Source organism: Saccopteryx leptura, chromosome 7, assembly GCF_036850995.1.
Source record: "Saccopteryx leptura isolate mSacLep1 chromosome 7, mSacLep1_pri_phased_curated, whole genome shotgun sequence".
Lineage (NCBI taxonomy): Eukaryota > Metazoa > Chordata > Mammalia > Chiroptera > Emballonuridae > Saccopteryx > Saccopteryx leptura.
In genome coordinates, this window is record NC_089509.1 from 111,312,863 (window position 1) to 111,337,118 (window position 24,256).

Genomic DNA, 24,256 nt, shown 5'->3' on the forward strand with positions numbered 1-24,256 from the left:
GGTTGGGTACCCATGGGGGCTCATGGGATGCCACGAATAAACAACAGGCCCTGGTCATGACCTGCCTATATTCATCCCCTGGACCCAACATCCCACAACCCACCTGGATTCCTGGGAGTGGTTCCTGGCGAGCAAGGCAGCAGAGAGGCAGGCAGGTGAGTGTGGTTCAACTAGCCACATGGCTGATGGAGAGGGCCACACCCACAGTACAGGTGTTACACACACCAGCAGACGTGGAGGGGAAACAGGAGAGGGGGAAGGGAGAGGATGAGAGAGGAGGAGAGAGGAGAAAAAGAGAAACAAAAGTTTTAGTATCATTCAAGGAATAAAACACACAGCAGGCTGTCTTTAAAAAGAACAATAGTAGTTAGTGGATGACATTATAACAAAAAAAAAGTTTCAGAGAAGGGTTCAAAGATGACATGCGTATTTCCAGAGAGCATCTCTCATGCTGGAGTTTTGTTTTAGGTTGAATTTCACATCTCTGATGCATGAAAAGGTCATTTACACCTTGTAAATGAGAAGTTTAGAGCCTTCCAATCTGGTTTACTGGTTTATGGGTATCCACAGGTAAAAATCACACTTTGTGCCTCTGGAACTTAATGTTTTTAATATTAAAATCAATATTAAGAGTAGAGCAAGACAACAGGTGTTTATGGACATATTCCAGTTTCTCTGCATGCCTTGTAATTCAGTTTCTATATAATACGCAGTTTAGGCATGCTCTAGTCCTTTTATCAATGCAAGTCAAAAATATATTACCTCAAAGAGACACCTGGTTTGAGTGCAGGGGGCAAAGAACCAGGTGTGAAAGAGCAGAGACACCTGTAGTCATAGAAAACCTCTAATTAATGTCATTCACTAAGGGTTATAATTTTTTTGAGAAAGGTTATGCATGCTTTCTTTAAATGTAGTCCTAGAAAATTCATACTCATTGATAACTTAAATACATTTTTAAATCTCACTTTTCATTTCTGGATTGTATGAAGAAATATAGTTTACATTTGTGTTTTGATTTATATTCAGCTGACATGCTAAATTCAGTTATTAATACTAATAATTATTGGCATAGTCTTTTGGATTTTTTGTGTACACAATCAAATAAACTGCAAATGCTGAGAGTTTGGGTTTCTTCTTTTCCATATCCCTTACCTTTTATTTATTTTTATTGCCTTATTGCATTGGCTAGGATTTTCAGTGAAGCATTGTTTTGAGTAATGCAAAAATCCTTAGAGTTACATCATTATATGTTATCATTACTCTAGGTTTGTTTGTTTTTTTTTTAATTAGGTTAAGGAAGTTTAATTGTATTTTTTTAGTGTTTTAATTATAATAATTGTAAGATGTTGCATTTTATCAAACACTTTGTTGCATTTGTTGTTATAAAAATTGTTTTTTATTAATTTTGATAGTTCATAATAATTGATTTCTAATGTTAAATAGTCTTGAATTCCTGAGATTAACTTAGTTTAATAACAATGTAGTATCCTTTTTAAATGCTGTAGAACCTAGCTTGCTAATATTTTGGCTGGGAATTTTTCCTCTATGATCATAAATGGTACTGATTTTATATTTCCTCTCTTTTCTGTCAGGTTGGCATCCAGGTTATGCTGGTCTCATAAAGTAAACTGAGGGTACTGCTCTTTTCCTATTTGCTGCAAGAGTTTGTATGGGAATTATTTGTTTTCAAATGTTTGGCAGAACTTTCCAGCAAAGCTATCTGGGATTGGAGCTTTTTTGTCAGAAAGATTTTGACCAGAGTCAGTATATTTAATATTTATCATGGTTTCTATTTCATCTTGAGCTACTCTTATTTTTTTAATTCAAAATTTCCTACTTAGTCTGATTTTTCCATATTGACATAATTTTTATATTATTATAATTCTGTGTACAGTATCTGTGTAATGTTCAGTTTTTTTTCATTCTTAATCTTGTTTTACTGAGATTAACCCTCCCTTTTTAAACTAAACATACCAGAGATCTATCAATTTGAGTTGCTTTCTCTTCAAAGAACCATCTTTTATAGTCTATGCTTTCTTTGGATCGTATGGTATTAATGCCTGGTCTTATCATTTACTTTTTCGGGGGTTATTTTATTATTCTTTTTAAAATCTCAGGAGATAGATGGTAACTATCATCTTTAGCATTTATCTTTTCTCCTCTCTTCCTTCCTTCCTTCCTTCCTCCCTTCCTCCCTCCCTTCCTTCATAAAAAATAACCCTTCCAGGCTATAAATTTTCCTCATAACTGCTTTACCTTCATTCCACAAGTTTGGAAATGTGCCATATTTATTATCCTTCAATTCAAATAATTTTCTGACTTTCATTATAATATTGTTGATCTGTATATTTGGAAGTGCTTTTTTATTCCTATTTAGATGAAACATTTATTTCACTTTTAATTATTGACTTCCAATTGAGTTCCATTTTACTCATGTAACATAATCTGCATGACATTAATCCTTGATATTTGTTAGAATTGTTTTATAATGCAAAGTATGGCCAGTTTCTGTAAATGTTATATGCATCCTGCAGGTTTGGGTTGTAGTATTGGATTTGAAATGTGTGTATTAAGTTAAGTTGGATGTGATACTCAGATTTTCTAAGTTCATATTGACATTTTTGGATAATATCTTTTTATATTTCTGTCCACGTTTTTGTCTTAATTTTGAGACTACTTTATTATATGAATGCAAATTTTAAATGGTAAATATTGCTAGTTATTCAAATTTGTCATTATGCAAGGACATACTTAACTTCTGATCATGATGCTTTAAAAGTTCATTTGGTTTAATAATGATAAAGCTACATTATTTTCCTTGGTTAGCTATTACATTGTATATCCATCCTGTTTAGTATTTAATGTTTTAAATGTCTTACTTTCTTTAATTTAAAAAAATCCAGGCCCTGGCTGGTTGTCTTAGTGGGAGAGCGTCGGCCTGGCGTGCAGGAGTCCTGGGTTAGATTCCCGGCCAGGACACACAGGAGAAGCGCCCATCTGCTTCTCCACCCTTCCCCCTCTCCTTCCTCTCTCTCTCTTCCCCTCCCGCAGCCAAGGCTCATTGGAGCAAAGATGGCCCGGGTGCTGAGGATGGCTCTGTGGCCTCTGCCTCAGGTGCTGGAATGGCTCTGGATGCAACAGAGCGACACCCTGGAGGGGCAGAACATTGCCCCCTGGTGGGTATGCCGGGTGGATCCCCGTTGGGCGCATGCGGGAGTCTGTCTGACTGCCTCCCATTTCCAGCTTCGGAAAAATGCAAAAAAGAAAAAAAAAAATCCAAATGTTAATCTTTGTATTTTGTTTAGAGCATTTATTCCATTCACGTTTAATGTAACTGCTGATATATTTCGTTTTGTCCCAACTTTCCTTTAGTTTCTTGTCACATTTAGATCAATTAAATTTTGTCATTTCTTTTGAGTAGTTCAGAAGTTATATCCTTATCCCTCCAATCCCTTTAATACTTATCCTTGAAAATAGAATATCTATGTTTCCTTTAACACATTCTAAAACTAATCAACATCTCTATCCTCTTCCTGGTCAATTCAAAAATCTTAGAACCCTTTCACTACAACTAACTCCTTTCAACTTGTATTTTTGCCTTGTGTTAATTATTTTTAACAACCATAGGGCATTATTTAATATTGTTTTATAAAGTAAATATTTGCTTAGATTTACTAAAGATATAAAACTTAATTTCTTCTTTATTTCTTTCTGTATCTCAAACCTCATATCTGGGATTGCTTTTCCTCTGCTTGAAATCAATATTTTATCATTTTCTTTGGCAAGAAGGAATAGTCTCAGTTTTTGTCTGTGAAAAATATTCTTATTCTTGGAAGTATTTTCACTGAGCATAGAATTCTAAGCTGGTGACTATTTTCCTTCACACATTAAAGAATATCACTTCATTATCTGCTTTTATGAAGTCAGCTGCCAATTTCATTATTAGTTTTTAATGGTAATATATCATTTTTCTGGCTACATCTTAGATTTTCTATTTATCTTTGATGACCTGTTGCTATTTAGGTAATAATTCTTTATTATCTTATCAAATCTATAAATTGTGGTCTTGTTATTTAAGTCATTTTCAACAAGAGGATGGATGAATAATTTTGTTATATGACTGGAATCAAAACTCATAGGCCTTTACAAGTTATCTGAAGGTGTCAGAAAGGACACACACAGAGGGAAAAATAGTTACCAGCAGGTTTCAGAGTTGAGAAGAATATGGGTAGGACGAGGGAGATCCTATTGATGTTTGTGATGGAGGAGGATACCAATTTAGGAAGACCTGACTTATTTTCTAAAGAGCTTTTCATAAAGAATTAGAAGCAGTTACAGAGAAGGAAGTGGATAATTAGATGACCTAAAGATATCTAGTTATTCATACATTTCATTCTATAGCAGCTGTCTATCACAAAAACAATAATGGTAATGATAATTATCATATCACCCCTTAGAAGTTAAATAAAATTGTCTTTATATTTTATGAAGGTTAATGTATTGCTAAAATGACTAGATAGCTTGTATTTTTCAATATAAGGACCTGACTTTAAATCATTTACTGAACTGTACGTCAAAAATAACTTGGTAGGGTGTTTTAATTTTTAGTTTAGAAAATATGGTCTTGATATAAAGCACACAATCTCTTTCACAGAGACAGGTATACTTTAGAGGGAATTTATCCTTATACACAATATGTCAAAATATCCAGGAAAAGATAACATCACATGTGAATTTATTGTTAACATTACTAAATCTTACATTTTCATGTTATAAATTCATTAGAACAATAATTTGTCATTGTGCTTGTAGATTTCATTTTGCAGAAACAGCTTGGGTAAGTGACTCCAATACAGAATTTAGATAGAATGCATGCTGCCTCCCAGCCAGATCTAAATTGCTTTCCCCATAAAACATTTTTACCCTAATGGAAGCTGAGAAGCACAATCCAATATCTTAGACAGGCAGAATGATCAATTTTTGTATGACTCTTCACTTGAGTTCACTTAAAAAAAAAGCCACTTAACATGATCACGTTTTAGAATCAGATGAAAAAGTGGAGCAAAGAACCAAACACTCAACTAAAAAAAAGTAAGTAAATAAATGAATTAATAAAAAAAAAAAACAGACAAAATGCAGATCATCGTATGAAGTCCTAATTATAATACTTAAATACATTAAATTTGCAAAAGAAAAATATATCTGTATTTTCCCATGTCATGAAAAAAGGTATGTGAGCCAAATCAACATGTAAAACATTGTCAAGGTGCAAATAATATTAGGAAGATTTTGTAGTAGTCCTCGAAGCATTTATAAATGAGGGGGGAATTTTAGTTACAAATGATAAAGTTTTAATTTGAGCAGCACTTCAGAAATTGGAATAATTGATATTACTGGCTAAATTATATCTTTGCACAGTTTACAGATAAAAATTTTTAAGACAATTATCTTTGTATAAGGGTCACTATTTAGACCACCTGAAATAAAATGTTTTTCAAAATGACATAGCAGGCTTCTTTTTCTTTTTTTGTGCCTATTATATTCTTAACCACAAGTTCCTTTCCAAGGTACTATTCGGCATTATCAAAGTGTTCAACTGTAGTTTTCATCCAAATTAATTTTAATTACTGAGGCTTCAGTGACATCATTTTCTTATTTTGTCCTTAAAGCTACCTTTTCTCAATCTATTTGATTTCAAAAGATGAAACCAAATCCTAGAGCTGGACCCAGAATCACTGTTGGAAAGCTGATGATGAAATACCCTCTCCACTCATTCTGCAGGAGCCGTTTCTGAGTTAACACTTGATAGAGTAAGAACTGTTCGCTTTCCAAAGGTAGATGATTAAAAAAAAAGGCAACCACAAATTATTAAATAGCTATAATCTATATGCAATTATTATTCATGAGAATAATAGTATTATGCCACATATGAATGAATAGAAACCAAAATGTTGCTCAGTAAAAACATTACAAAACAGATATAAATAAATATTATATATTATACACACATGTTATTTTATAAATCCATAGATTCCCAAATAGCCAAGATGGAAGAAACGTTGACTTGTTCTTGGAAAATCCAGTTCATCCTTTCTAGGGGGAGCAGAGCACGGAATTTTACTGAGGCCGAGCAGATGAACGTGCTTCATCATCATTAGGACAATACAGCCATGGGCACAGCAGGCTTCTGCTGTTGCCTCATTAGATGCCCCAGAGAAAAGTGAACTGAGAGAGAGGGAGAGCCAATCCCTCTAGAGAGAGTATGTAAGGAGACTTCCAGGCTGCCTGGCGCCTGGCACCGTTATTCTCTTAAGTCTCAAGTGTTCAAGAGGGCTGCAAACATTTTCGAGAGAAACCCTTTAAACTTCATATTTATTACCAATTCCAGCGGCAAACAGGCAATAGAACGTCTGTCTATGTGGAGCAGGCAAAGCCTGGAAGTTTGGGAGCCATTAACTGTAGCTCAGGGAGGGGACTGGGCAGGAATCAGTTTACTGTTAGCTTGTTTCTGGCTGGAGAGGAACTGAATGTGTCCTATACAGAAGAGCAGCACAGTTAAAAATCTCTTCCCTTGTGACAGATCGGTGTGAAACACGCTGCCTAAGAGAACAAGTTTCTCCCTCTTCCCCCTGAAGACCTACTCTGAGATGATTGCTATCTTTTATACCAGCTTTCATGGCATCTACATGATGATTTCCCAAAGAAGCTGACGTGCGCATCTCAGATACAGCCACATCCTGATTGTGAAAGGACTACAGAGAGAAATGCCACAGATGTTTTGTGTCAGTATTCCTGAGGTGTACTGTATGAGTGCTTGAATGTCCCAATTCTCCACTGTACGTACAATGAAACTTACCCCTCCAACTACAATGATATGTGCAAGGCCTAACATCAGTAAATCGTCATACTTAGCTAGGCCAGACCTTCTGGTCACTTACTCAGATTTACCTCTGAGCTTCTCACTTGCTAAGGCAAGATCTACAAACACACAGGCATTGACTTTTTTTTCTTGAAATGCTCAATCAAAATGAGATTTCTTCCTAACAATGGCTTAGTGGTTTCACTGGCTGTTTTGTAAGCAGAAAAGGCAGGAAGGACATAATCCTTTCTAAGCAATCACAAACTAGGCAAAAGTCTTCTCGTACATTCCTTTTTTCATTCTTTCAATAAATGGCTGTTGAACACCCAGCATTGTGTGAAGTGCTCAGGATACTGCAGTGAATGAAGCAGATAAAATCTTCACCTTTGTGGACCTCATGTTGTTTTGAAGGAGACAAAAACAAATAACATATAAAAATAAAACATGTAAGAGATGAAGGAAAAGAACATTTGAATGTTACTCTCGTAAAGTAAACATTTTTGCATACCTTGCCTAGTTCTTCTCCACACACAAATAATGAGAATCAGATGAGGAAATATTAATTTTGCCACAGTCACAAAGTATCAATACATCAAATAATAGGGTCTTAAAACCAAGTCTTCTAATTCCATATGTTGGGATTTCTTTCTTCATTACAAAGGACTGTCTACACAGCACCCAAAGTAAATTAAGTGTTCCCAGAGAGCTGTATATTGAATCAGATCATGGGAAGAAAATTTGCAAATGTTCTGAAAGATTGAATACACACGTGAATATTGCAGGGATCTGCACTCATAGTCTCAAAGAAAGCAGAAGTCAGTGAGAATAGAATAACAGCTGGATAACTAACAACGGAACACACCTGCCATTCCCCTTTTCTATTTGTTTTTTATAGAAATTGCTTTCAGAGGAATTCTGAGTCTGTCTGCCTCGTGGCAGGTGCTTCTGTTTCTCTGACCGATTAACATGGGGTCAAGAAGGTATTATTTGGGGGAAAAGGCAGTGGAAGAAAACTAGAGAACAGTATATGAACTCAAGGACAGGGTTGGCCTACAGAGACCACTGGGTTTTGGGTGAGTCGACTGTTTCCCAATCACTAGGGAAGCTTTCGTTGGACAGCCTTAGAAATAAACACTTTAGGATGAAATATTTTCAGACTGATAAAATATTTTCAGACTAAATAAATATTTAGATGGCCACACAAGAGCAGTAGTTGTTTTGTCTAGGTTGAATAAATAGGATTCATAATAGGAAAGGAAAGCTACCAAGAGAAACCAGGAAACAAGTTTTAAATAGTGTTGCTTCTTATTAAGCCATAGTTATTAGCCTGCTGCAAAATGCATAAAGACTGATGTGGAAATGCCAGGGGCACGACAGCGCGCTGGTTTTCGCAAAGCTAATTATGACGGATACTCTGGCAAAAGGTCAGGAATGATGCAGCAGAACGGACAGAACGCTCACAGGTTTGTTTCTCCCGTGACTGTGCACTAACGCTCACGCGTTTGTTTCTCCCGTGACTGTGCACTCACGCTCGCGGGTTTGTTTCTCCCGTGACTGTGCACTTGCGCTCGCGGGTTTGTTTCTCCCGTGACTGTGTACTAATGCAAGGCAACACGGAGAACCCAGCAATTATTTAGGGAATTTAATGAGAGCCCATGTTCCCTGTTGATCACCCATTCGAACAATTTCCTACTTATTGCCCAAATTGTCCACTAACCGCATTCTTCAACTACTTTCCTCTTGTTCAGATCTGAGAGGACCCTGTGAAAATGAAATACGCAAGATACTTGTTGATTGTATTTTTCTTTCTTTTTCAACATAGTTGGCATTATTTTATCCCTTATAAGAGGCCAGCTACCCCCAGATCCAGTCTTGGGGGCGGGCAGAATAGCCTGGAGTGGGAAGAACCAAAAGCAAGTTGAAGATAAGTCCTAGTGAATGTGAAAGGTCAAAGTCCAAGCGACGGAATTCTACTGCCAAGTTTACAGAGTGAACACGGGGTCCACCAGGAAAATGAGAAAGCTGTCATAAGAATCCAAGTTGAGGAGGGTTAGAATTGGGAGTGAGAAAAGGGTATGGCATGAGGAATGGGCAGTCTGACCCCTTCCTCATGTGCACAGTTGAGAACATGGTACTGTCCCCACCGATGCCATCAAGGAGCTCTTGGGAACCCTCTGGGTTGCCTTCCTTCTCTGCATGACGCATGGCCAGGCCAGCCTGTTGGATGTCTGTTTGAAGATGCTCTTATATAGCTTGAAGCTCAAGAAATACTTTTATTTTTTTCTTTTCTTTTGTATTGGATTGGGGTGACGCTGACTAGTGAAATTATATCAGTTTCAGGTGTACAATTCTACACTATATCATCTGCATGTTGCATTGTGTGTTCAGCAACCCAGGTTAAGTCTCCTTCCATTCAAGAAATATTTTGAAAGTATCTTCTTAATGACAATTGCCCCCATTGAATAACCTTCTTCTAGTGATCCTGTGACCTTAGTTCTCTATTCTCCCTCCTACCTCTGTCTCCAAGCATTGAGATACGGAAATTATAATTAATAAGCCTCAATAACAGCTTCTATTTATAGAACATTTCAAATATGCCAGCACTGGGCTATTTTCTTTATGCATTATCCCATTAGCGTGCCCAGCCTTCTCTAGCTTGAACTACAATGACATGCCACGGTTTTTAGAATGAAGACCCAGGGGCCCCCGAGGCTCAACATATTCTGGCCCCTATGTAACCTTCAGGTCTCATAGGTCACTCTGCTCTTCCTCATTTCCTGAGCTCCAGACACACCTGGAACAGTCTAAGTGAGCCGCTGCTTCCTAGGGCTCCAGGCCCCTGTCCAGCTGCTGTTGGGATGGCCAGAAGCACCTTTCCTCACTGGCCTTTCTCATCTCTCCCATTCAGGTTTTGTTCTTTTTCCTTTGGAACACACGTGCCAATCTGCTATATATCCACTGATGCTATTTGATTAATGTCTTTCTGCCCCCCCCTAGGTATTGAAGTTTTATGACAAGGGAACTGGCTTTATTTGTGTTCATTATTGCGTACTCAGCTGATATTATCTGGCATACAGTATGGGATCAATATCTGTACTAAATTAACACATGAATGAATAGATGTTATTTTTTCAAAGGCTTATATTTATCTTATGTTTCATCCCAGCTCTTTATAAAGGAACTACTTTCCATGGCAGTGTTTTCTCCCGCCCACCCTAGAGTTCAGTGACGCCAAGGATTAGACTGGATCTATATATCGCAATGGCCCTGCTCACTACAGCCACTGTCGGAAAACCCATCACACGGTTTTAACCCAATTGACCTACTTGCTGCCTTCTAGACTTTCAGCAAAACCGTGGTCCTATAAAAAGGGAAGAGAAAGGGATTGCCAATTACGGAGGGTCTCCTGGCCTCTTGGAACATCATTTGGTATTTTACATGTATTCAATTCCAATTACTACCTGTGCATTAAAAATAGACGAATAATTGTGAGCTATTTTAGAAACCTCTGTAATCTTAGCGACAGAGAATTTCCCAGAAGATTGTTTGACTTTGGGAAATATTCAGTTGCACCTGCATTGCTTCATTAGGTAATTGGTTCCTCTACAGGCAGTTTGTGAAAATGGAAAATATTTTCAGTCGTGTTATTCCTTGGAGAAAACCTGGTAAACTTAAGATTAGAAATTGTCTCCTCAAAGATCAGGAGACAACGCCCTTAGCTAGGTTCTAATTATCTTCACATGATGAAGATGGCATTCAAGTCACTAGATTTCATACTTTCCTTTCCAGTAAGGAAGTAAGTTCTCCTGCGTACTCCCCCCCCAACTCCCAAATATGCATACCGGTCCCATACAGCTTCAAAGTGGAACCTTGGACCAGATCTTCACCTTCTCTGCCTCCTTTATGCCTGCCCTTCTCCATCTTATAGACATGATATCAGATCCAGTAGAGATACTGAGTAAATGTCACTATTAATATTTTGTCCATATATTTTCTTCTTCATGAAGAATGGCTACAGTCTACAATGGCTGAGTATGATCAAGGTGGGGGTGACAGCTTCTCTGGGCAACGTGTCCTCTGGACATTGAATCTTTCTTTAGATACTTCTTTCATAGTGATTCATGTGATGAAACTGCAGTCACCACAATTTTTTTTTACCACTGCAAGAGGGGAAGACCAATAGTTTAACAGAATGCCAGCTCAGATCCTTGACCTGTTGCAAATTACACAAGAAAAGTGTATGTACCTTCTTAATTGCTATTTTGAAGTACTATTGATTCATGCAGAAAAAAAAGTCAAAATTAAAATTCTTCAGGTTATATTGGGTGCATGAGTCAGCAAAGAGCACATTAATATAGGGCCAAGATTTTATATAGAAAAAAAATGACTTCACTTGGTCCTTTATTTATTTTCCATCTGAATTTTATTTTTGGTTTGAATTACCCAAACCTATTCTTTAATTTAAACTGGCTACTCAAACTGTGAGTGAATGGTTAAGTCTATTGATAGGCACAATCTATCAAAAGTCACTTATTGCGTTTTAATTATATTCAAAATTATATATTTATAGGACAAAAAACAATTGTGTTATTTAACTTATGTTAATATTGAAGAATTTAAAGAGGAAATTACAAATTTTCCTTGTATCTTTAGAAACAAAAGTAAATATTTAAGAAATTTTTTCATTTTAATTAATGCATTATAATACCTGAGCAAAGTTCACTAACTAAAAAGGGTGCTTTTAGGCACTAATGCTCTTGATACAAATTGTTATCATTACATATGCACATATATGTGTAGCATCCTGTTTAATAAATAATTTAGAAATACATTTCATAAAACTTTAACATTTTATTTTATTATGTTTATTCTAAGGCAGTTGGTTTTATTTTAATCATAAAAATATTTATATAATAATCATTTCAAAGGAACTGCTTATAGCTTTTTAGATAAAATGAGTCTATCATTTTATATGAGTTCCAATTTGCCACAGATCAATTTAATTCCTCTAATGTGCAGGATAATTATTCTTTTGCTTTGCTTATAAAGAAAATGATTGATTGGATGATTGATTTAATGATGGATATTCCATCTTGTTCCACTAAGACTTTGTGACAGCTAACGGGAAAGATACATAAAATAAAATGATAAAATACAAGTTAAAACTCAGTGCTAAAGAAAATAGAAATGATAACAAGAGGTCAGCATAATAGTTAAAAGCAACACAGGCATTCGGGTAATAAACTCCTGTTTGTTGTTATGGTTGAAATTTCAATTTGCTTCTGGAATTTCTTGAAGCTGAAGTAAAATGGAAACATGAACAGTTATACAGATAGTATATTTATTAAGGGAAATAAGGGCGATGACAATAAAGAAAACATGGTGACAGACAAGTTCTGCTATACCAGAAAATGCCACTAGCTTCTACCGTATTTAGAGTTCATCACCATTATTATCATTTTAAGCAAATCCAATGCAGTGATGAGCACAGGAAATCAGGAACCCAGGGTTTTAGTCTTGTCTCGACCTCTAAACATTTGTAAGATCTGAGCAAGTCATTTAACTTTTCAGTTTCTTTTTCTGTAAAGAAGGGGGTTGGGCCAGGTAACCTTTACTAAAGTTCTTTGTAGTTCTAGTATCCCATGTTCAACAGGTTCCCATTTTCCCAGCACACAGAGAGAAGCACTTGATATTTCAAAAGGCATATTTTATAGGTCTATACTCATTAGGGAGAAATTGTTTTAGGAAGTTAGGGGCCATCTATCAATTATGTCAGATGCTTCTGCAAAGCAAGTAAGATCGATTTGATGAGGTCTCAGGTTCTCTTTCAAGAGACCTTTCTCTCAAGTGGTCACTCAGGAAATGAAAAGAGAAACTAAGATGGGTGCGTGTTGAATGAGACAGTACTGAACAAAGTGCTTTATAAGAACTGCAGCTGGAAAGAACCGCTTCTTCACCACCCACAGGAAACAGAAGTGAAATGTAAACACTTCCATTCCACTCTCCTCTGTTCTTCATTAAGGAAGGGTGTGAGAGCCTTACTCAGCAGATAAATCTTACGTGCCCATCAGGAGATGAGAGGAGAAAAGCTGTGGTACATTTACACAGTGGAATACCACTCAGCTGTTCAAAAGAAGGAACTCTTACCTTTTGCTACAGCATGGATGGACCTGCTAAGCGAAATAAGCCAGGCAGAGAACAAGTACCATATGATCTCACTTATATGTGGAATCTAATGAACAAAATAAACTAACAAACAAAATAGAAACAGTCTCATAGATAAGAGAACAGACTGACAGCTGTCAGAGAGGATGGGGGTCAGGGCTGTGTGAAAAAGCTGAGGAAATTAAATAAGGAAAAAAATGTATAGGCACAGACAACAGTGTGGGGATTGCAGGAGGGAAAGGCAGTGGGGAGAGGCGGAGGAAGACAGAATGGGGACAGATGGCGAGGGAGGAAGACTTGACTTGAACGGTCAACACACGATGCAGTATGCAGATGATGTACTATAGAATTGTACACCTGAAACCTATGTAATTTTATTAATGAATGTCATCTCAATAAATTCAACACAAAATTAAAAAGAAACTTCTATTTTGTATGACCCCGGAAGTAGTGATATGAGGGTGGAGCTGGAGAAAGGGAAGAACGGCTCTCACCTAATCGGTTGTTGAAGCATCAGGAAGAAGGCCCCGTGGACCAGCTCCAGGCAGTAACAATAAATACTGCAGCCAACAGGGCTCTCTTCTTAGACACACGGAGAGTAAACTGGGAATCACACTCATCCTGACATCAGTCCACACATTTCCTATTTCACAGCCTCATACGGCTGCGGTTAGGGATACAATGGTGAGCCATACACACATTTTACTTAAGCAAATTTAGTACTACATGTTCATTTTCCTTTTTTCTATTATTTTTTGTCTCTCATCATTAAAAGTACAATAAACTTATATGTAACTTTTATTACATATTGTACATTTCTATATAGTACTCACACACACAAATAACTAGACTATCTTTCTTACAAAATCCAACATGCCATAATTTATAAGCCTCTTAAGGGATTTTCAAAGGTCACTTTGATTTCACACCATTTCAAGATAGGCCAAGACATCAGACACAAAACCTCACACTAGATATTTCTAATACTTCACAGTGATTGCCAAAACAGTGATTTGGTAACATGTCAGACTTCTCATATACAAAATCATACAATAAAATAAATTTGTATTGTTCTAAGCCATTAATTTTGTGGCAATTTGTTAAAGCAAAGAGAAAATTGATACAATACCTTCCTGTTGTTTTTTAACTAGCTTGTATTTCTGAAACTATACTTTCTAGAATTATAATAAATGTGAATGGCCTAAATATACCTATTAAAAAAAAGAGACTGTCAAATGAGATTAAAAAAGTAAGCTACAATACCCTGTCAACAGGAAACAACTCTAAAGATTTTATTTATTGATTTTTAGAGAGAGGATGAAGAGAAATAGAAAGGGGGTGGGAGGGGCAGGAAGCATCAACTTGTAGTTGCTTCTTGTATGGACCTTGCCTGGGCAAGCCCAGGGTTTTGAACCAACAACCTCAGCATTGCGGGTTGAACCTCTTTCCACTCAATCACCACAGGTCAGGCAAGAAAAAACTTTAAATAGGAAGACTTAGTTAAATTAAAAGCAAAAGGAATGCCAAGGTAAACAAAAAAAAAAAAAAAAAAAAAAAGCTGGAGTAGCTATGCTAATATCAGATAAAGTAGACTTCATGTCTGACTTAGATATACTGTTTACTAGGATAGATTTTTAAAATCTATCATAAAAGTTATCACTGAAAGAGTTTAAGTATGATAAGCAGTAATAGCTAAAGGTTCCCAGTATCTACTAAGTGGTAGAACCAGGACCTTAATCACTGTGCTGTATTCTTTACAAAAGAGTGAGCTTTTATTACACCTTCTGTGAGCATTATGTGCTCCACCTAGGGGGGGCATTAAAAACAAACCACCCCATTCTCTAAGCTGGTCTTTCTTTTGGAGTGGTGGATGTTGCTTTACGTGCCTTGATTTCACCTTTCTCTTTTAAGAGAATGAGATGTGCATTTCTTTGTACCCAACCAAGAGTCACTGCTACAATAAAGGCTGTGGCATTATAGAAGGTTGGAAGTAAAAGGGACCTAGATCAGTATATGCAAGGTGTATGTCAATATATCCAGGAGGAGACAGAGGAGCAACAGGTCAATCAACTTGCTCTGGGAGTCACAAACATTATTTTCAGGACAGGATTAAATACCAGGTCTCCCAGTATCAAATACATCACTTTTTCCTCTTTTTTTTTCTTGTAAGTCTTTAAAGCTCTAACTCCCATGTACAGAGTAAACTCCATTAAAATTAATAGTACTAGAGAAAATGGCCCCTTGTGAAGAAGATGAGTTTCAATAGTTAATTTGCAAATTAATTATCTGGTGGTAGATACATATTTTACTGAAGGAACCACTAGGATGGAGATCAAGGGTCCCTAAAAATATCAGTAAGTAAAGTGGAGCATCAATGGTGGGCTTGAAAACATTTTATAATGTTGTTTCTATGGGAACTGCCTTCAGAGTTTCCATCTCTTATCCTGGTACCCATTACCCTGCAGCAACGTGGGATGTCAGCATCCTAGGTGCTGGAATTTACTAATTCTCAGTTTCTCTTTATTTTTTTATTTTTTCTTTTTTTTGTATTTTTCTGAAGTTGGAAACGGGGAGGCAGTCAGACAGACTCCCGCATGCACCCGACCAGGATCCACCCAGCATGCTCACCAGGGGGCGATGCTCTGCCCATCTGAGGCACCACTCTGTTGCAACCAGAGCCATTCTAGCGCCTGAGGCAGAGGCCACAGAGCCATCCTCAGTGCCCTGACCAACTTTGCTCCAATGGAGCCTTGGCTGCAGGAGGGGAAGAGAGAGACAGAGAGGAAGGAGAGGGGGAGGGGAAGCAGATGGGCGCTTCTCCTGTGTGCCCTGGCTGGGAATCGAACCTGGGACTCCTGCACACTAGGCCGACGCTCTACCACTGAGCCAACCGGCCAGGGCCTCAGTTTCTCTTTCTATAGGAAATAACACCTCTTGGGCAGTGTGTCTCTAATAATTACGAACTGAGGGGCGTGGCCACAGCAGTCCTGGTCTTGAAGAGAGTATCCTTTCCAAGACAGAGAATGAACTTCAGTTCACACTTCAGACAGTATCTGATATCTGTTGCTGATCCTCCACTTGTTGGGAGTGACAAATTCATCTTTCCTGAGAGTTTTTGATAAAGAGGTCACAGAAATGTAAATGTATTGTTGAATTTATCCTTTTCTATGAATTTGAAAACTGATAACCTTGCAGTAAAAAGTTGTGGATGAAAGACCTTCGTCTAGTTTACAGGATTAGGTGGTTTTCACCATTAAACAAAATCCAGTTAGTTTTCCCTAGAACCAACATTCTTAAAGATAAAACCTTGAGATTCTGGTGGGTGTTAGTGAAATGTTGCTAGGTAAACTAAGGGTTGGTTAAAATAAACTGCCAGGAAATCTAAATCAAAATGTCATATTTTTGCAAAAGTTCATCTTTGATGATTTTCTCATTCAAAGTACCATATTAAAAAAATTATTGAACTAAAGCCCAGTAAAAACCAAACAAAACAAAAAGAATGAAACAACACAGTATAAAAATGCAAGTGGTTTAAGAAATGAGAAGTCCTTTTCTTTGAACTTCAAATTCAAGCTTTGATATGGTCAGGATGACAAATTATTTCTGTTTAAGAAAGAAAAGGTATTTCAGCTTTAAAAAAATGATCTTGCTTTTCGGTTTTCCACTGTGTTCTCATGATACCAGTGTTTGTCCAAACTGTGCACCAGAAGCTCTCTTTTCTCCATTTGAAATAACAGGTGGTTTTTCCATCACTGCAAGAAAGAAAACTGAATCTAAAGCCAGAAGAGCTTTGTGGATGCCCTAGCTCTGCTATGTACCATTGTGGGGATTTTTTAACTCGAATGCTTTTCTTCATTTCATATCCTTTGGCTTCATTTTTTTTTTTTTTTTTTTACCCAGGAAGTAGAGATGATTATATCCATCACAATTAACTCACAGCGATGCGATGATCAAATGATATAATATATGGAATAATACTTGACCAAATGTACGTCTTCCTATACACACACAAGTTACCAAGATGAGTGAGACGGACATTCCTCCTGTGAGTGGTAAGCTGCATTGTCCTACAGTGTGCTAGAACAATAGCACACACTAGGCCAGAGTCCTTGGGTTCTTGTCTATTTTCAGAATGCCTAGTTGGGTAACCTTAGCAAATTACATAAATTTCTTGTAAACTCTGAGATCTAAAAAAAAAATTCCTTTATTTTCCCTTTCAACTGGACAGTTCGTTACAGATCACTTGGGTTTGGGGTCTATATTGCAATTTACATGGGGACAGATTATCTCTGCCCAGCTCAGCCTCCTTATTGGAAACACCTTCCAGTTTCGATGACCAATGACTTTAAGAAATATGTAATGTAATCTACATAATTCATTGTACATTTAAAAATAAAAATATTCAAAGGAAAAACTAATTTGGGCTCTCGCAGAGGTAAGGTCATAGAGTAACTCAAAGAACCATATATAAGCCTTTTTAAAAATGTTTCAATTAAAATTTCAGTCACATAAAATTAAAATGTACTGTGATAATAAAAATTAAAAAATAAAATTTCTGTCACTTATATCTTTGATTCATTAAAGATTTTAAGACCTGAAAGCCAGCACAAAAGCATCTGTTATGTAATTAACTCGATATATTGCTAAATCATTTTGTTTTCTCAGGTCAGTTGTTAAAGAAAACGTCTGAAGTTGCTTTAAATAGTTCATATTTAGCAAACACAGATCTTGGTTGACAACAATTTGATTTTTCATGATCATTGCCATTTTCTTGGAAAAACTTGTATGTTCAGTCATCAATTCTTTAAAATTCAAAGTTGTGTAAACAAGTGGTATAACTAATGTAATATTTCTACATAACACTTAAAATTTCTATTTCACTTTTTGCATATCAGTCCCTATCACTCTCAATGAAATATTATAGAAAGGAAATTGTTTCTTGTATTCAGTGAAGTATTCAGAGCACCAACTGAACTCATCCAGTGGAGTTAACTGAATTTTCTATGTGAATAAGCAGGCTAATAAAATAGCTGAGTTTCTACACTTATTTGTGGAAATACGCTGTCTCTTGGTAAATAAATAATACTCCTCAAAGGTTTAATTGGTTTCAGCTGATGTTAAACTATATTACCATTTTTACAGGCTACTACAAAACACAGAGCAGTATCATTTGGTCTGTTCTTTAAAGAATCATTTTACCAGACTACAATAGGAATAATCTTGAAGAATCACTGTCATAATGCATTTCTAATATTTTAGAAGCTGTCCATGCTTTGAATAGGAATCTAATCCTGATTCAGACACAGTAAGGAGTATTGGTCCTCAAAACTGAATTTAAAACAAGCAAAAGTGTCTCTACTGGAATGTGGGAACCACACTGTTCACCATTTCGATTTCAACAACCTCAGGCAGCAGAATCCATTGGGTGGAAAGCAAGCCCTCAGCTTGCTTGACCTTTAAAACGCTTCATACCTTTACTTAGCAATCAGTGGCCATATATATTTTAAGTTTAAAACACGATTCCTGCGGTTTTTCCTGTCCTTTTCGTGCATTAGGGTAGAATGGAAAAACTCAGTGGTAGTGTGACCTTGTTTGGCCCCCGGGTGAGAGATTTTTCACTAAGAAGCTGCTTCAGGCCTTCCACGGAAGCCACAGCGCGCCTTTTCAGAGCCCTTTGCTACTCAGGCAGCGAGGGATGCTTGAAGAGGACAGGCCTGTGGAGTTGGGCGAGCTCTATTTCCTTACAGAACATCAACACTTCCAGTCTCTAGATGGCAGCCTTCAACGAGTTTGAAAAGCAGTCCCTGTCTTGCTCTGCCACCCCCCCCCCCCCTCCCTTCGCACCGCCACCGCGGCTCCTGGGCAACCTAGTGTGAGCCACATGTGTGCCTTACTTAGCCTGTGGATGCTGGGTTTTGCTGCTCTCCAAGAATGCGAGCTTAACATGTTTATTCCAGTGCCCGGTGTTCTCGTCTGAAAGCTGCCTAGACGCTTGCTTGAAAAGGGAAGAAAAGGATGAGGAGACTGTCTCACTAAGCCCCCCAGCTTGAAGAGGTGGGGTTGCGGGGGACACTGAGCCAGCGTCACCTCCCTAACGGAGGCGGCACCCCTACTCTGGGTGTGGACGCTCCGCTCCGGAGCACAAACAACACAAAAGCCACCTGCCCAGCCGGCGGACACTACCAGGGCTACAGGCTCAATTCACCCTGAGGTTTATGCGGGTAAAATAAGAAAATCTCAGTTTCTCTAAATCGCAAAGGACTGAATCCGAAGGAGCGCTGCGCGGAATAGGAGCAAAGGGAGAGAAGGAAACCCGGCCAGACGCGCTGCTCCCACCTGGCCGCGTGTATGGCGGTGTCCTTGATCCACCCAGCGTGGGGACCCCAGGGCTGGGTGGAGTCAAGGAATGCGCGCGGCGGGGGATGCTCGGGGGGACTCGCAGCCTGGCAGAGGGTGGGGGGCAGCCGGGGGTGGGGCTGGGACAGATCGTCTCGGTCCAGGATGAGGGCAATCTCCTCACCCCACCCCACCTCTTACATCCTCACCCCATCCGTATCCAGCAACCACTGCCACTCACCCAGATCAAGGTGGATGGGAAGCGGGGTAGTTTGCCCTAGTCTTGCTCTTGTCTATCTCTATCCAAACCACGGAAACGAGCTTGTACAAGGCGCGAAACCTGTCCAGGCTGCGTCGGCGGAGAGCCCGGCTCAGCTTTCTGGGCAGGGCAGACCCCGCTCCCGGCCCCGGAGGCGGGACGGCTGCCCCCCATCCCTGCGCTCCCGCGCCCAGGCCGCACCCACACCGCAGTTCACAGGGATCCCCATCTCCCGAGCGCTGTCGCCCAGCCCGGGCCCGACTTAACTGCGAGTGCGGAGTCCTCCGTCTGCTCCGCGGGAGCCCCGCGCGGACCCAGGCGCCCCCAGGGCAAGTTCCTGAGCGACCAGGAGCGGAAAACGGACTTGGCGGGGCACTGGGTTGAGCAAAGGGAAAAGCGGGTCTCACCTTGGTGCCGAGAGCAGGGAGTTGCCATCCATTGTCGATGGGCGCGCAGAGGAGAAAAGCGCCAAGTACAGGAGACGGACCGGAAGCTGCGGCGCGGGGACCCGGCTCCTGGAGCCAGACAGGGACGCGCGCGGGAGAGGCGCGCGGGCTGGGACCGCCGCGGGCTGTCGGAGATACGCTCCTAGCGGGCGGGGAGCGCTGCGCGCTGCGGTCGCTGGAAGGTCCCTCCCTGTCGACCCTTCTAATACGGCGAGAAGGCTTGGCCAAGGCTCAAACCCTTCTGCCCCGCTCGCGCTTTCCCCGTGTCACTTGTCACTAGCTCCTTCTGCGCTTTCCCTGAGGCTCCCGGTGCCCAGCAGAAGTGACTCCAACAGAATTTCTCTCTCCCCGCCCTGTCCTGTCCCCTCCTCTCTCTCTCTCTCTCTCTCTCTGATATAACAGTCTGAGCCCTAAAGTTGTTCACCCCTTTCCCAGACTCACGCTTTACGCCTGGCGAGGTCCATATCCCCACTGGTCGCTCTCAGCACCCCTTTGGCCACCTCTCTGGATTTGACATTTGTTTTCTGCCAGGTAACAATGAATCTTCTTGGAGGCCCCAACTCCTTTCCCTTTACCTAGACTTGACCGGGTTTGAGTCTCACAATTCTTTACATGACTCATTTTGCTTAATTGTGACTCCCTCATCTTTGCTTGTTAAAAGCCTGTGTGCACATAGAGACCCCAAAACCAAAAACAGGGGTATCCTTTAGAGCCCAGCACCCAGGCCCTGGAAACAAGGACTGTCACAGAGACCCCCACAGTGCCTGCTATAGTACCACCTTGAGCAAAAAAGGGGTTATTTTAGGAAGAAAGACAGATAGTAGCCATGACTGTTAGAGATGAGTTGTGCTGTTGTTCACCCTGATCCTTGAAAACAATTTTTTTTTCATTAGAAAACATTTTTTTAATGGACCTTGACCAAACCTCATGCCAAAATGTAAAATATAATAAAACGATCACACTTATACTACAAAAGTTAGGAGCAGATCTTTGGGACCCAGAGCTACGCAAAACTTCTTGGCCTTGACAACAAAGCCACGATTCATAAAATAAAATTTGATAAATTGGACTTGGTTTAATTTATAAACTTTTGCTACAAGAAAGACCCTGTTAGGTGGATTCAAAGACAAGCTATGCACTGGAAGAAAAAAATTGCCTGTCCTATATCTGACAAAAGACTAATATATTTTAAAGCCTGTCAAAAATCAACTGTAAAAAACAATCTAATGAACGCTTGGGCAAAGAACACAAACTGAAATTTCACTCAAGAGGATTTACAGATGACAGTTAAGCATGCAAAAAAGATGTTCAACCTCCTAGAAAAATGCCAATTGAGACCACACTGATATTTCACTACATACCTATCAGCATGACTAAAATAAAAAATAACGGCAAGACAAAGTGCTGGTGAAGATGCAGAGAAAGTGAGTTTTCTCATCCTTCATCCATTGCTGGTGGAAATGTGTAATGTAAAAATCACTCTGGGTCAATGGGAAGCTTCTCGCCCCAGCCCCTGTGCTTGGAGTGTGCCTTCTGCTTGCCCGTTCCACATGACCAGTTGTCCTAAAGACACAGCCTTGAGACAGTAAGCTGTTGATGAGAACATCTGGATTCAGTCCATGACTGATTTCTCTTAAAGCCTCAATGCAAATGTTTAAGATTGCGGCGAGCGAGAGCAGAGATCTACTCATCTTGTGGTCATACAAGACAAGCTTCCGATGTAAGTTCCCTTGTTTATTATGTCTACTACCTACCAACCTGCAGTGGTCTGCCTCTTTCTTGAGTCTTTCATTGTCTTCTGTGTATGTGTATGTGGGGGGGGGCACTTGGGGGCTGGGAGGTGTTTCAGATTTCATTAGGAAGCTCCCAAGGGTTTCGCCCAACAATTGGCTTGCCAGCCAGGAGATTGAAGAAATGGCCTTGGGAAAGAGGCAGCTGAGGGCAGAGCCAGAGGTGGCCATGGACCTCTGGATGGGGAGGGGTGGTCCTCACGTTAAATGTGTTAAATGCTGTGGACCCCTGCATGAGTGTGGGGACTCCCTGACCACTGTCAGCTGCTCTAATTTGCTTGTGTGGGGACCTGTGCAGAGCATGCTGTGACAAAGAAAGGGAGTGAGTGGCTGACGCAGTGGGCTGGCCTCTGCTGTGGGTGGTTCGACAGGTCACCAATGTCCTGCTAGAGGCTTAAGGTTGGGTTGGAAGAAGACCTGCAGTTAGAAGGACTGTGCTACATCTGGAACTAGCAGACAAGGCGGGAGAGCAGGATGATAGTGCCATTTTGGAAAGCTAGGAGGACATCAGGTGCCACAGACTAAGATCTGAGTGACTGTGACAAGGCCTGGTTGGGAAGCAAACAGGTGGAATCCCTGGGGAAGTGATGAGAGGGCGAAGGAGGATGCTGTGTGATTGACAGCAAGAGAGACAAAAATCCCTGTGCTGTCCAACCCCTAAAACAAAACAAAAAAAGCAAAAATGCAGCAGCAGCAACCCCAGCTGGTAGGGCAACCCCCAATTCAGGAAATGCTCATGATGAGAGCAGGCACTCCTGCTGTGCTTATGGCTGTAGCTGTCCCGTTCCAGCAAAAGGCCAGGAGAAGTACCGAGGCATGATTAGTGCGCCTATGGGATGGCTGGGTTGTGGAATGAGTGGGTAGGGGTTGGGGACAGTGGCATTTCTCTGACCAGGCAGGAGGTAGACAAAATGAGCACCGTTACCAATATACCTGTTCTCTGGCAGCAGCAGCATAGCACTGGGGAGGTACAAGGTACTTACTCCCTTACAGATGAAATTATTTCATTCTGCAGGGAGGGTGAATTTCTGGGGCATGTGAGACCCTGGAAATCTATAGAGAAGGTACAACAAAATCTTGTGGCATTGGCAATGACAGAGGCCACCTATGCCCTTGCCTTAGAAGGCCGTGATGGGTGATTGTTAAAGATACAAGGAAAATACCAGTGCACTCAAAGTCCTACAACTTTCCTACTTTCCTGATTACCGAGACTCAGAGTTTTAGGTTACAAAACAAAGTAGAACATTTTTTGTGTTTTGCAATTACAGTGATCACTGCACCTGTCAAAACAACTAAACCATCTGATTCCACAGCAAGGATGGGGGATATTTGTTACTTTTTGTGCATCATGTTAAAATAAACAGTGGGGAAATTTATATTTAAAAAACTGGAGAATATGGCACCATAGAAGCTTCCAAAACATTCCTTTGACTGAAATTTGCCTTTCCAACTTCTTAGCTTTACCAGGGTTCTCACTTCTGGTGCTTGTGGCTCTGCTCTCCGAAATGTAGGCTGCTAGCAATTACAAGAGCAGGAAGAGGGAGGTGTCATCAAGCAGATGGTCCTGGATGGTAGCCATCAGAATTTGAGCTCCTGAGGGTGTGGGAGGGCTCCAGGTGCTGTTATTTTAATACGGCTTCAAAACACAGTCAGAAATCATTTATTTTGGTTTTGATTTCCAGAACCAGCCTGAGGAGCTAGAAGGGGAGGATTCTGAAGTTTCAGATTCAAGATTCAACGATAGCCATCACATTTGAAAGGATACTTACTGCACCAAATCTACGCAGCTCCTAAAAGTGCGTGGACATGACCCAGGTTCACCTGGAGTGGCATGAATGAGCAGCCTGCCTAGCTTTAAGGATTGGTATAGAAGGGGAGCAGGTGAGGTGTGAGGTTTATTCAATAGCTTTGGGAGTTTGGGAATCAAGTCAGTATATTCCAAGGCAACAGCAAACAGGGAGAAGCCTCCACAAGCCCAGCTCTGGCCGTGCTTGTCCGTGCAGCCTCCCCGGTGTCTGCAGCAGTGTTGGTGGTGCTGAGCAACTCAACAAGACAGCCTGCCACGCTCTCCACCTAATGTCATCCACATTCAACTTCAACGGTAAATACCTTCCTGGACACACTAACGTTCACCCATGGGCGGCTGCTCTTGAACACGGTTGTATCATGATCTTTGGGTCAGTGGGTCTCATTTCTGGCTATGTATCAATGCTTAAGCCCCACAAAGTCTAATTAATTAAAATCTTTAGAGATGGTGCCCAGATGTGAGCACTTTATAGAAATTTCTGAGGTGATTCAAATGTGCAAAGTCTGTATGAAACTCTCCTTAGTCTACAACAGCTCTGGGAAAGTTTGTTTTTCCCCAAACACCTTATTTTAAAGAAAAGAAAACCGATCTAGG

General features: G+C 40.0%; 1 protein-coding gene and 1 long non-coding RNA gene across 4 annotated transcripts in view; both read right to left on the reverse strand.

The window, feature by feature from the left end:
* SPHKAP (SPHK1 interactor, AKAP domain containing) overlaps positions 1–20,322 on the reverse strand; it is a 121,741-nt gene extending 101,419 nt beyond the window's left edge. For all 3 annotated transcript variants that reach the window (XM_066345645.1, XM_066345646.1, XM_066345644.1), the window contains exons 1-2: positions 20,027–20,322; positions 104–182 (exon numbers count right to left, since the gene is read on the reverse strand). In XM_066345645.1, coding sequence (XP_066201742.1) covers positions 104–182; positions 20,027–20,054 — 107 coding nt within the window. In that variant the 5' untranslated portion in view covers positions 20,055–20,322. The remainder of the gene's footprint in view (positions 1–103; positions 183–20,026) is intronic.
* The window catches only part of LOC136378559 (uncharacterized), a 510,347-nt gene that overhangs the window by 283,030 nt on the left and 203,061 nt on the right, over positions 1–24,256 (reverse strand). The gene's annotated exons all lie outside the window — the stretch shown is intronic.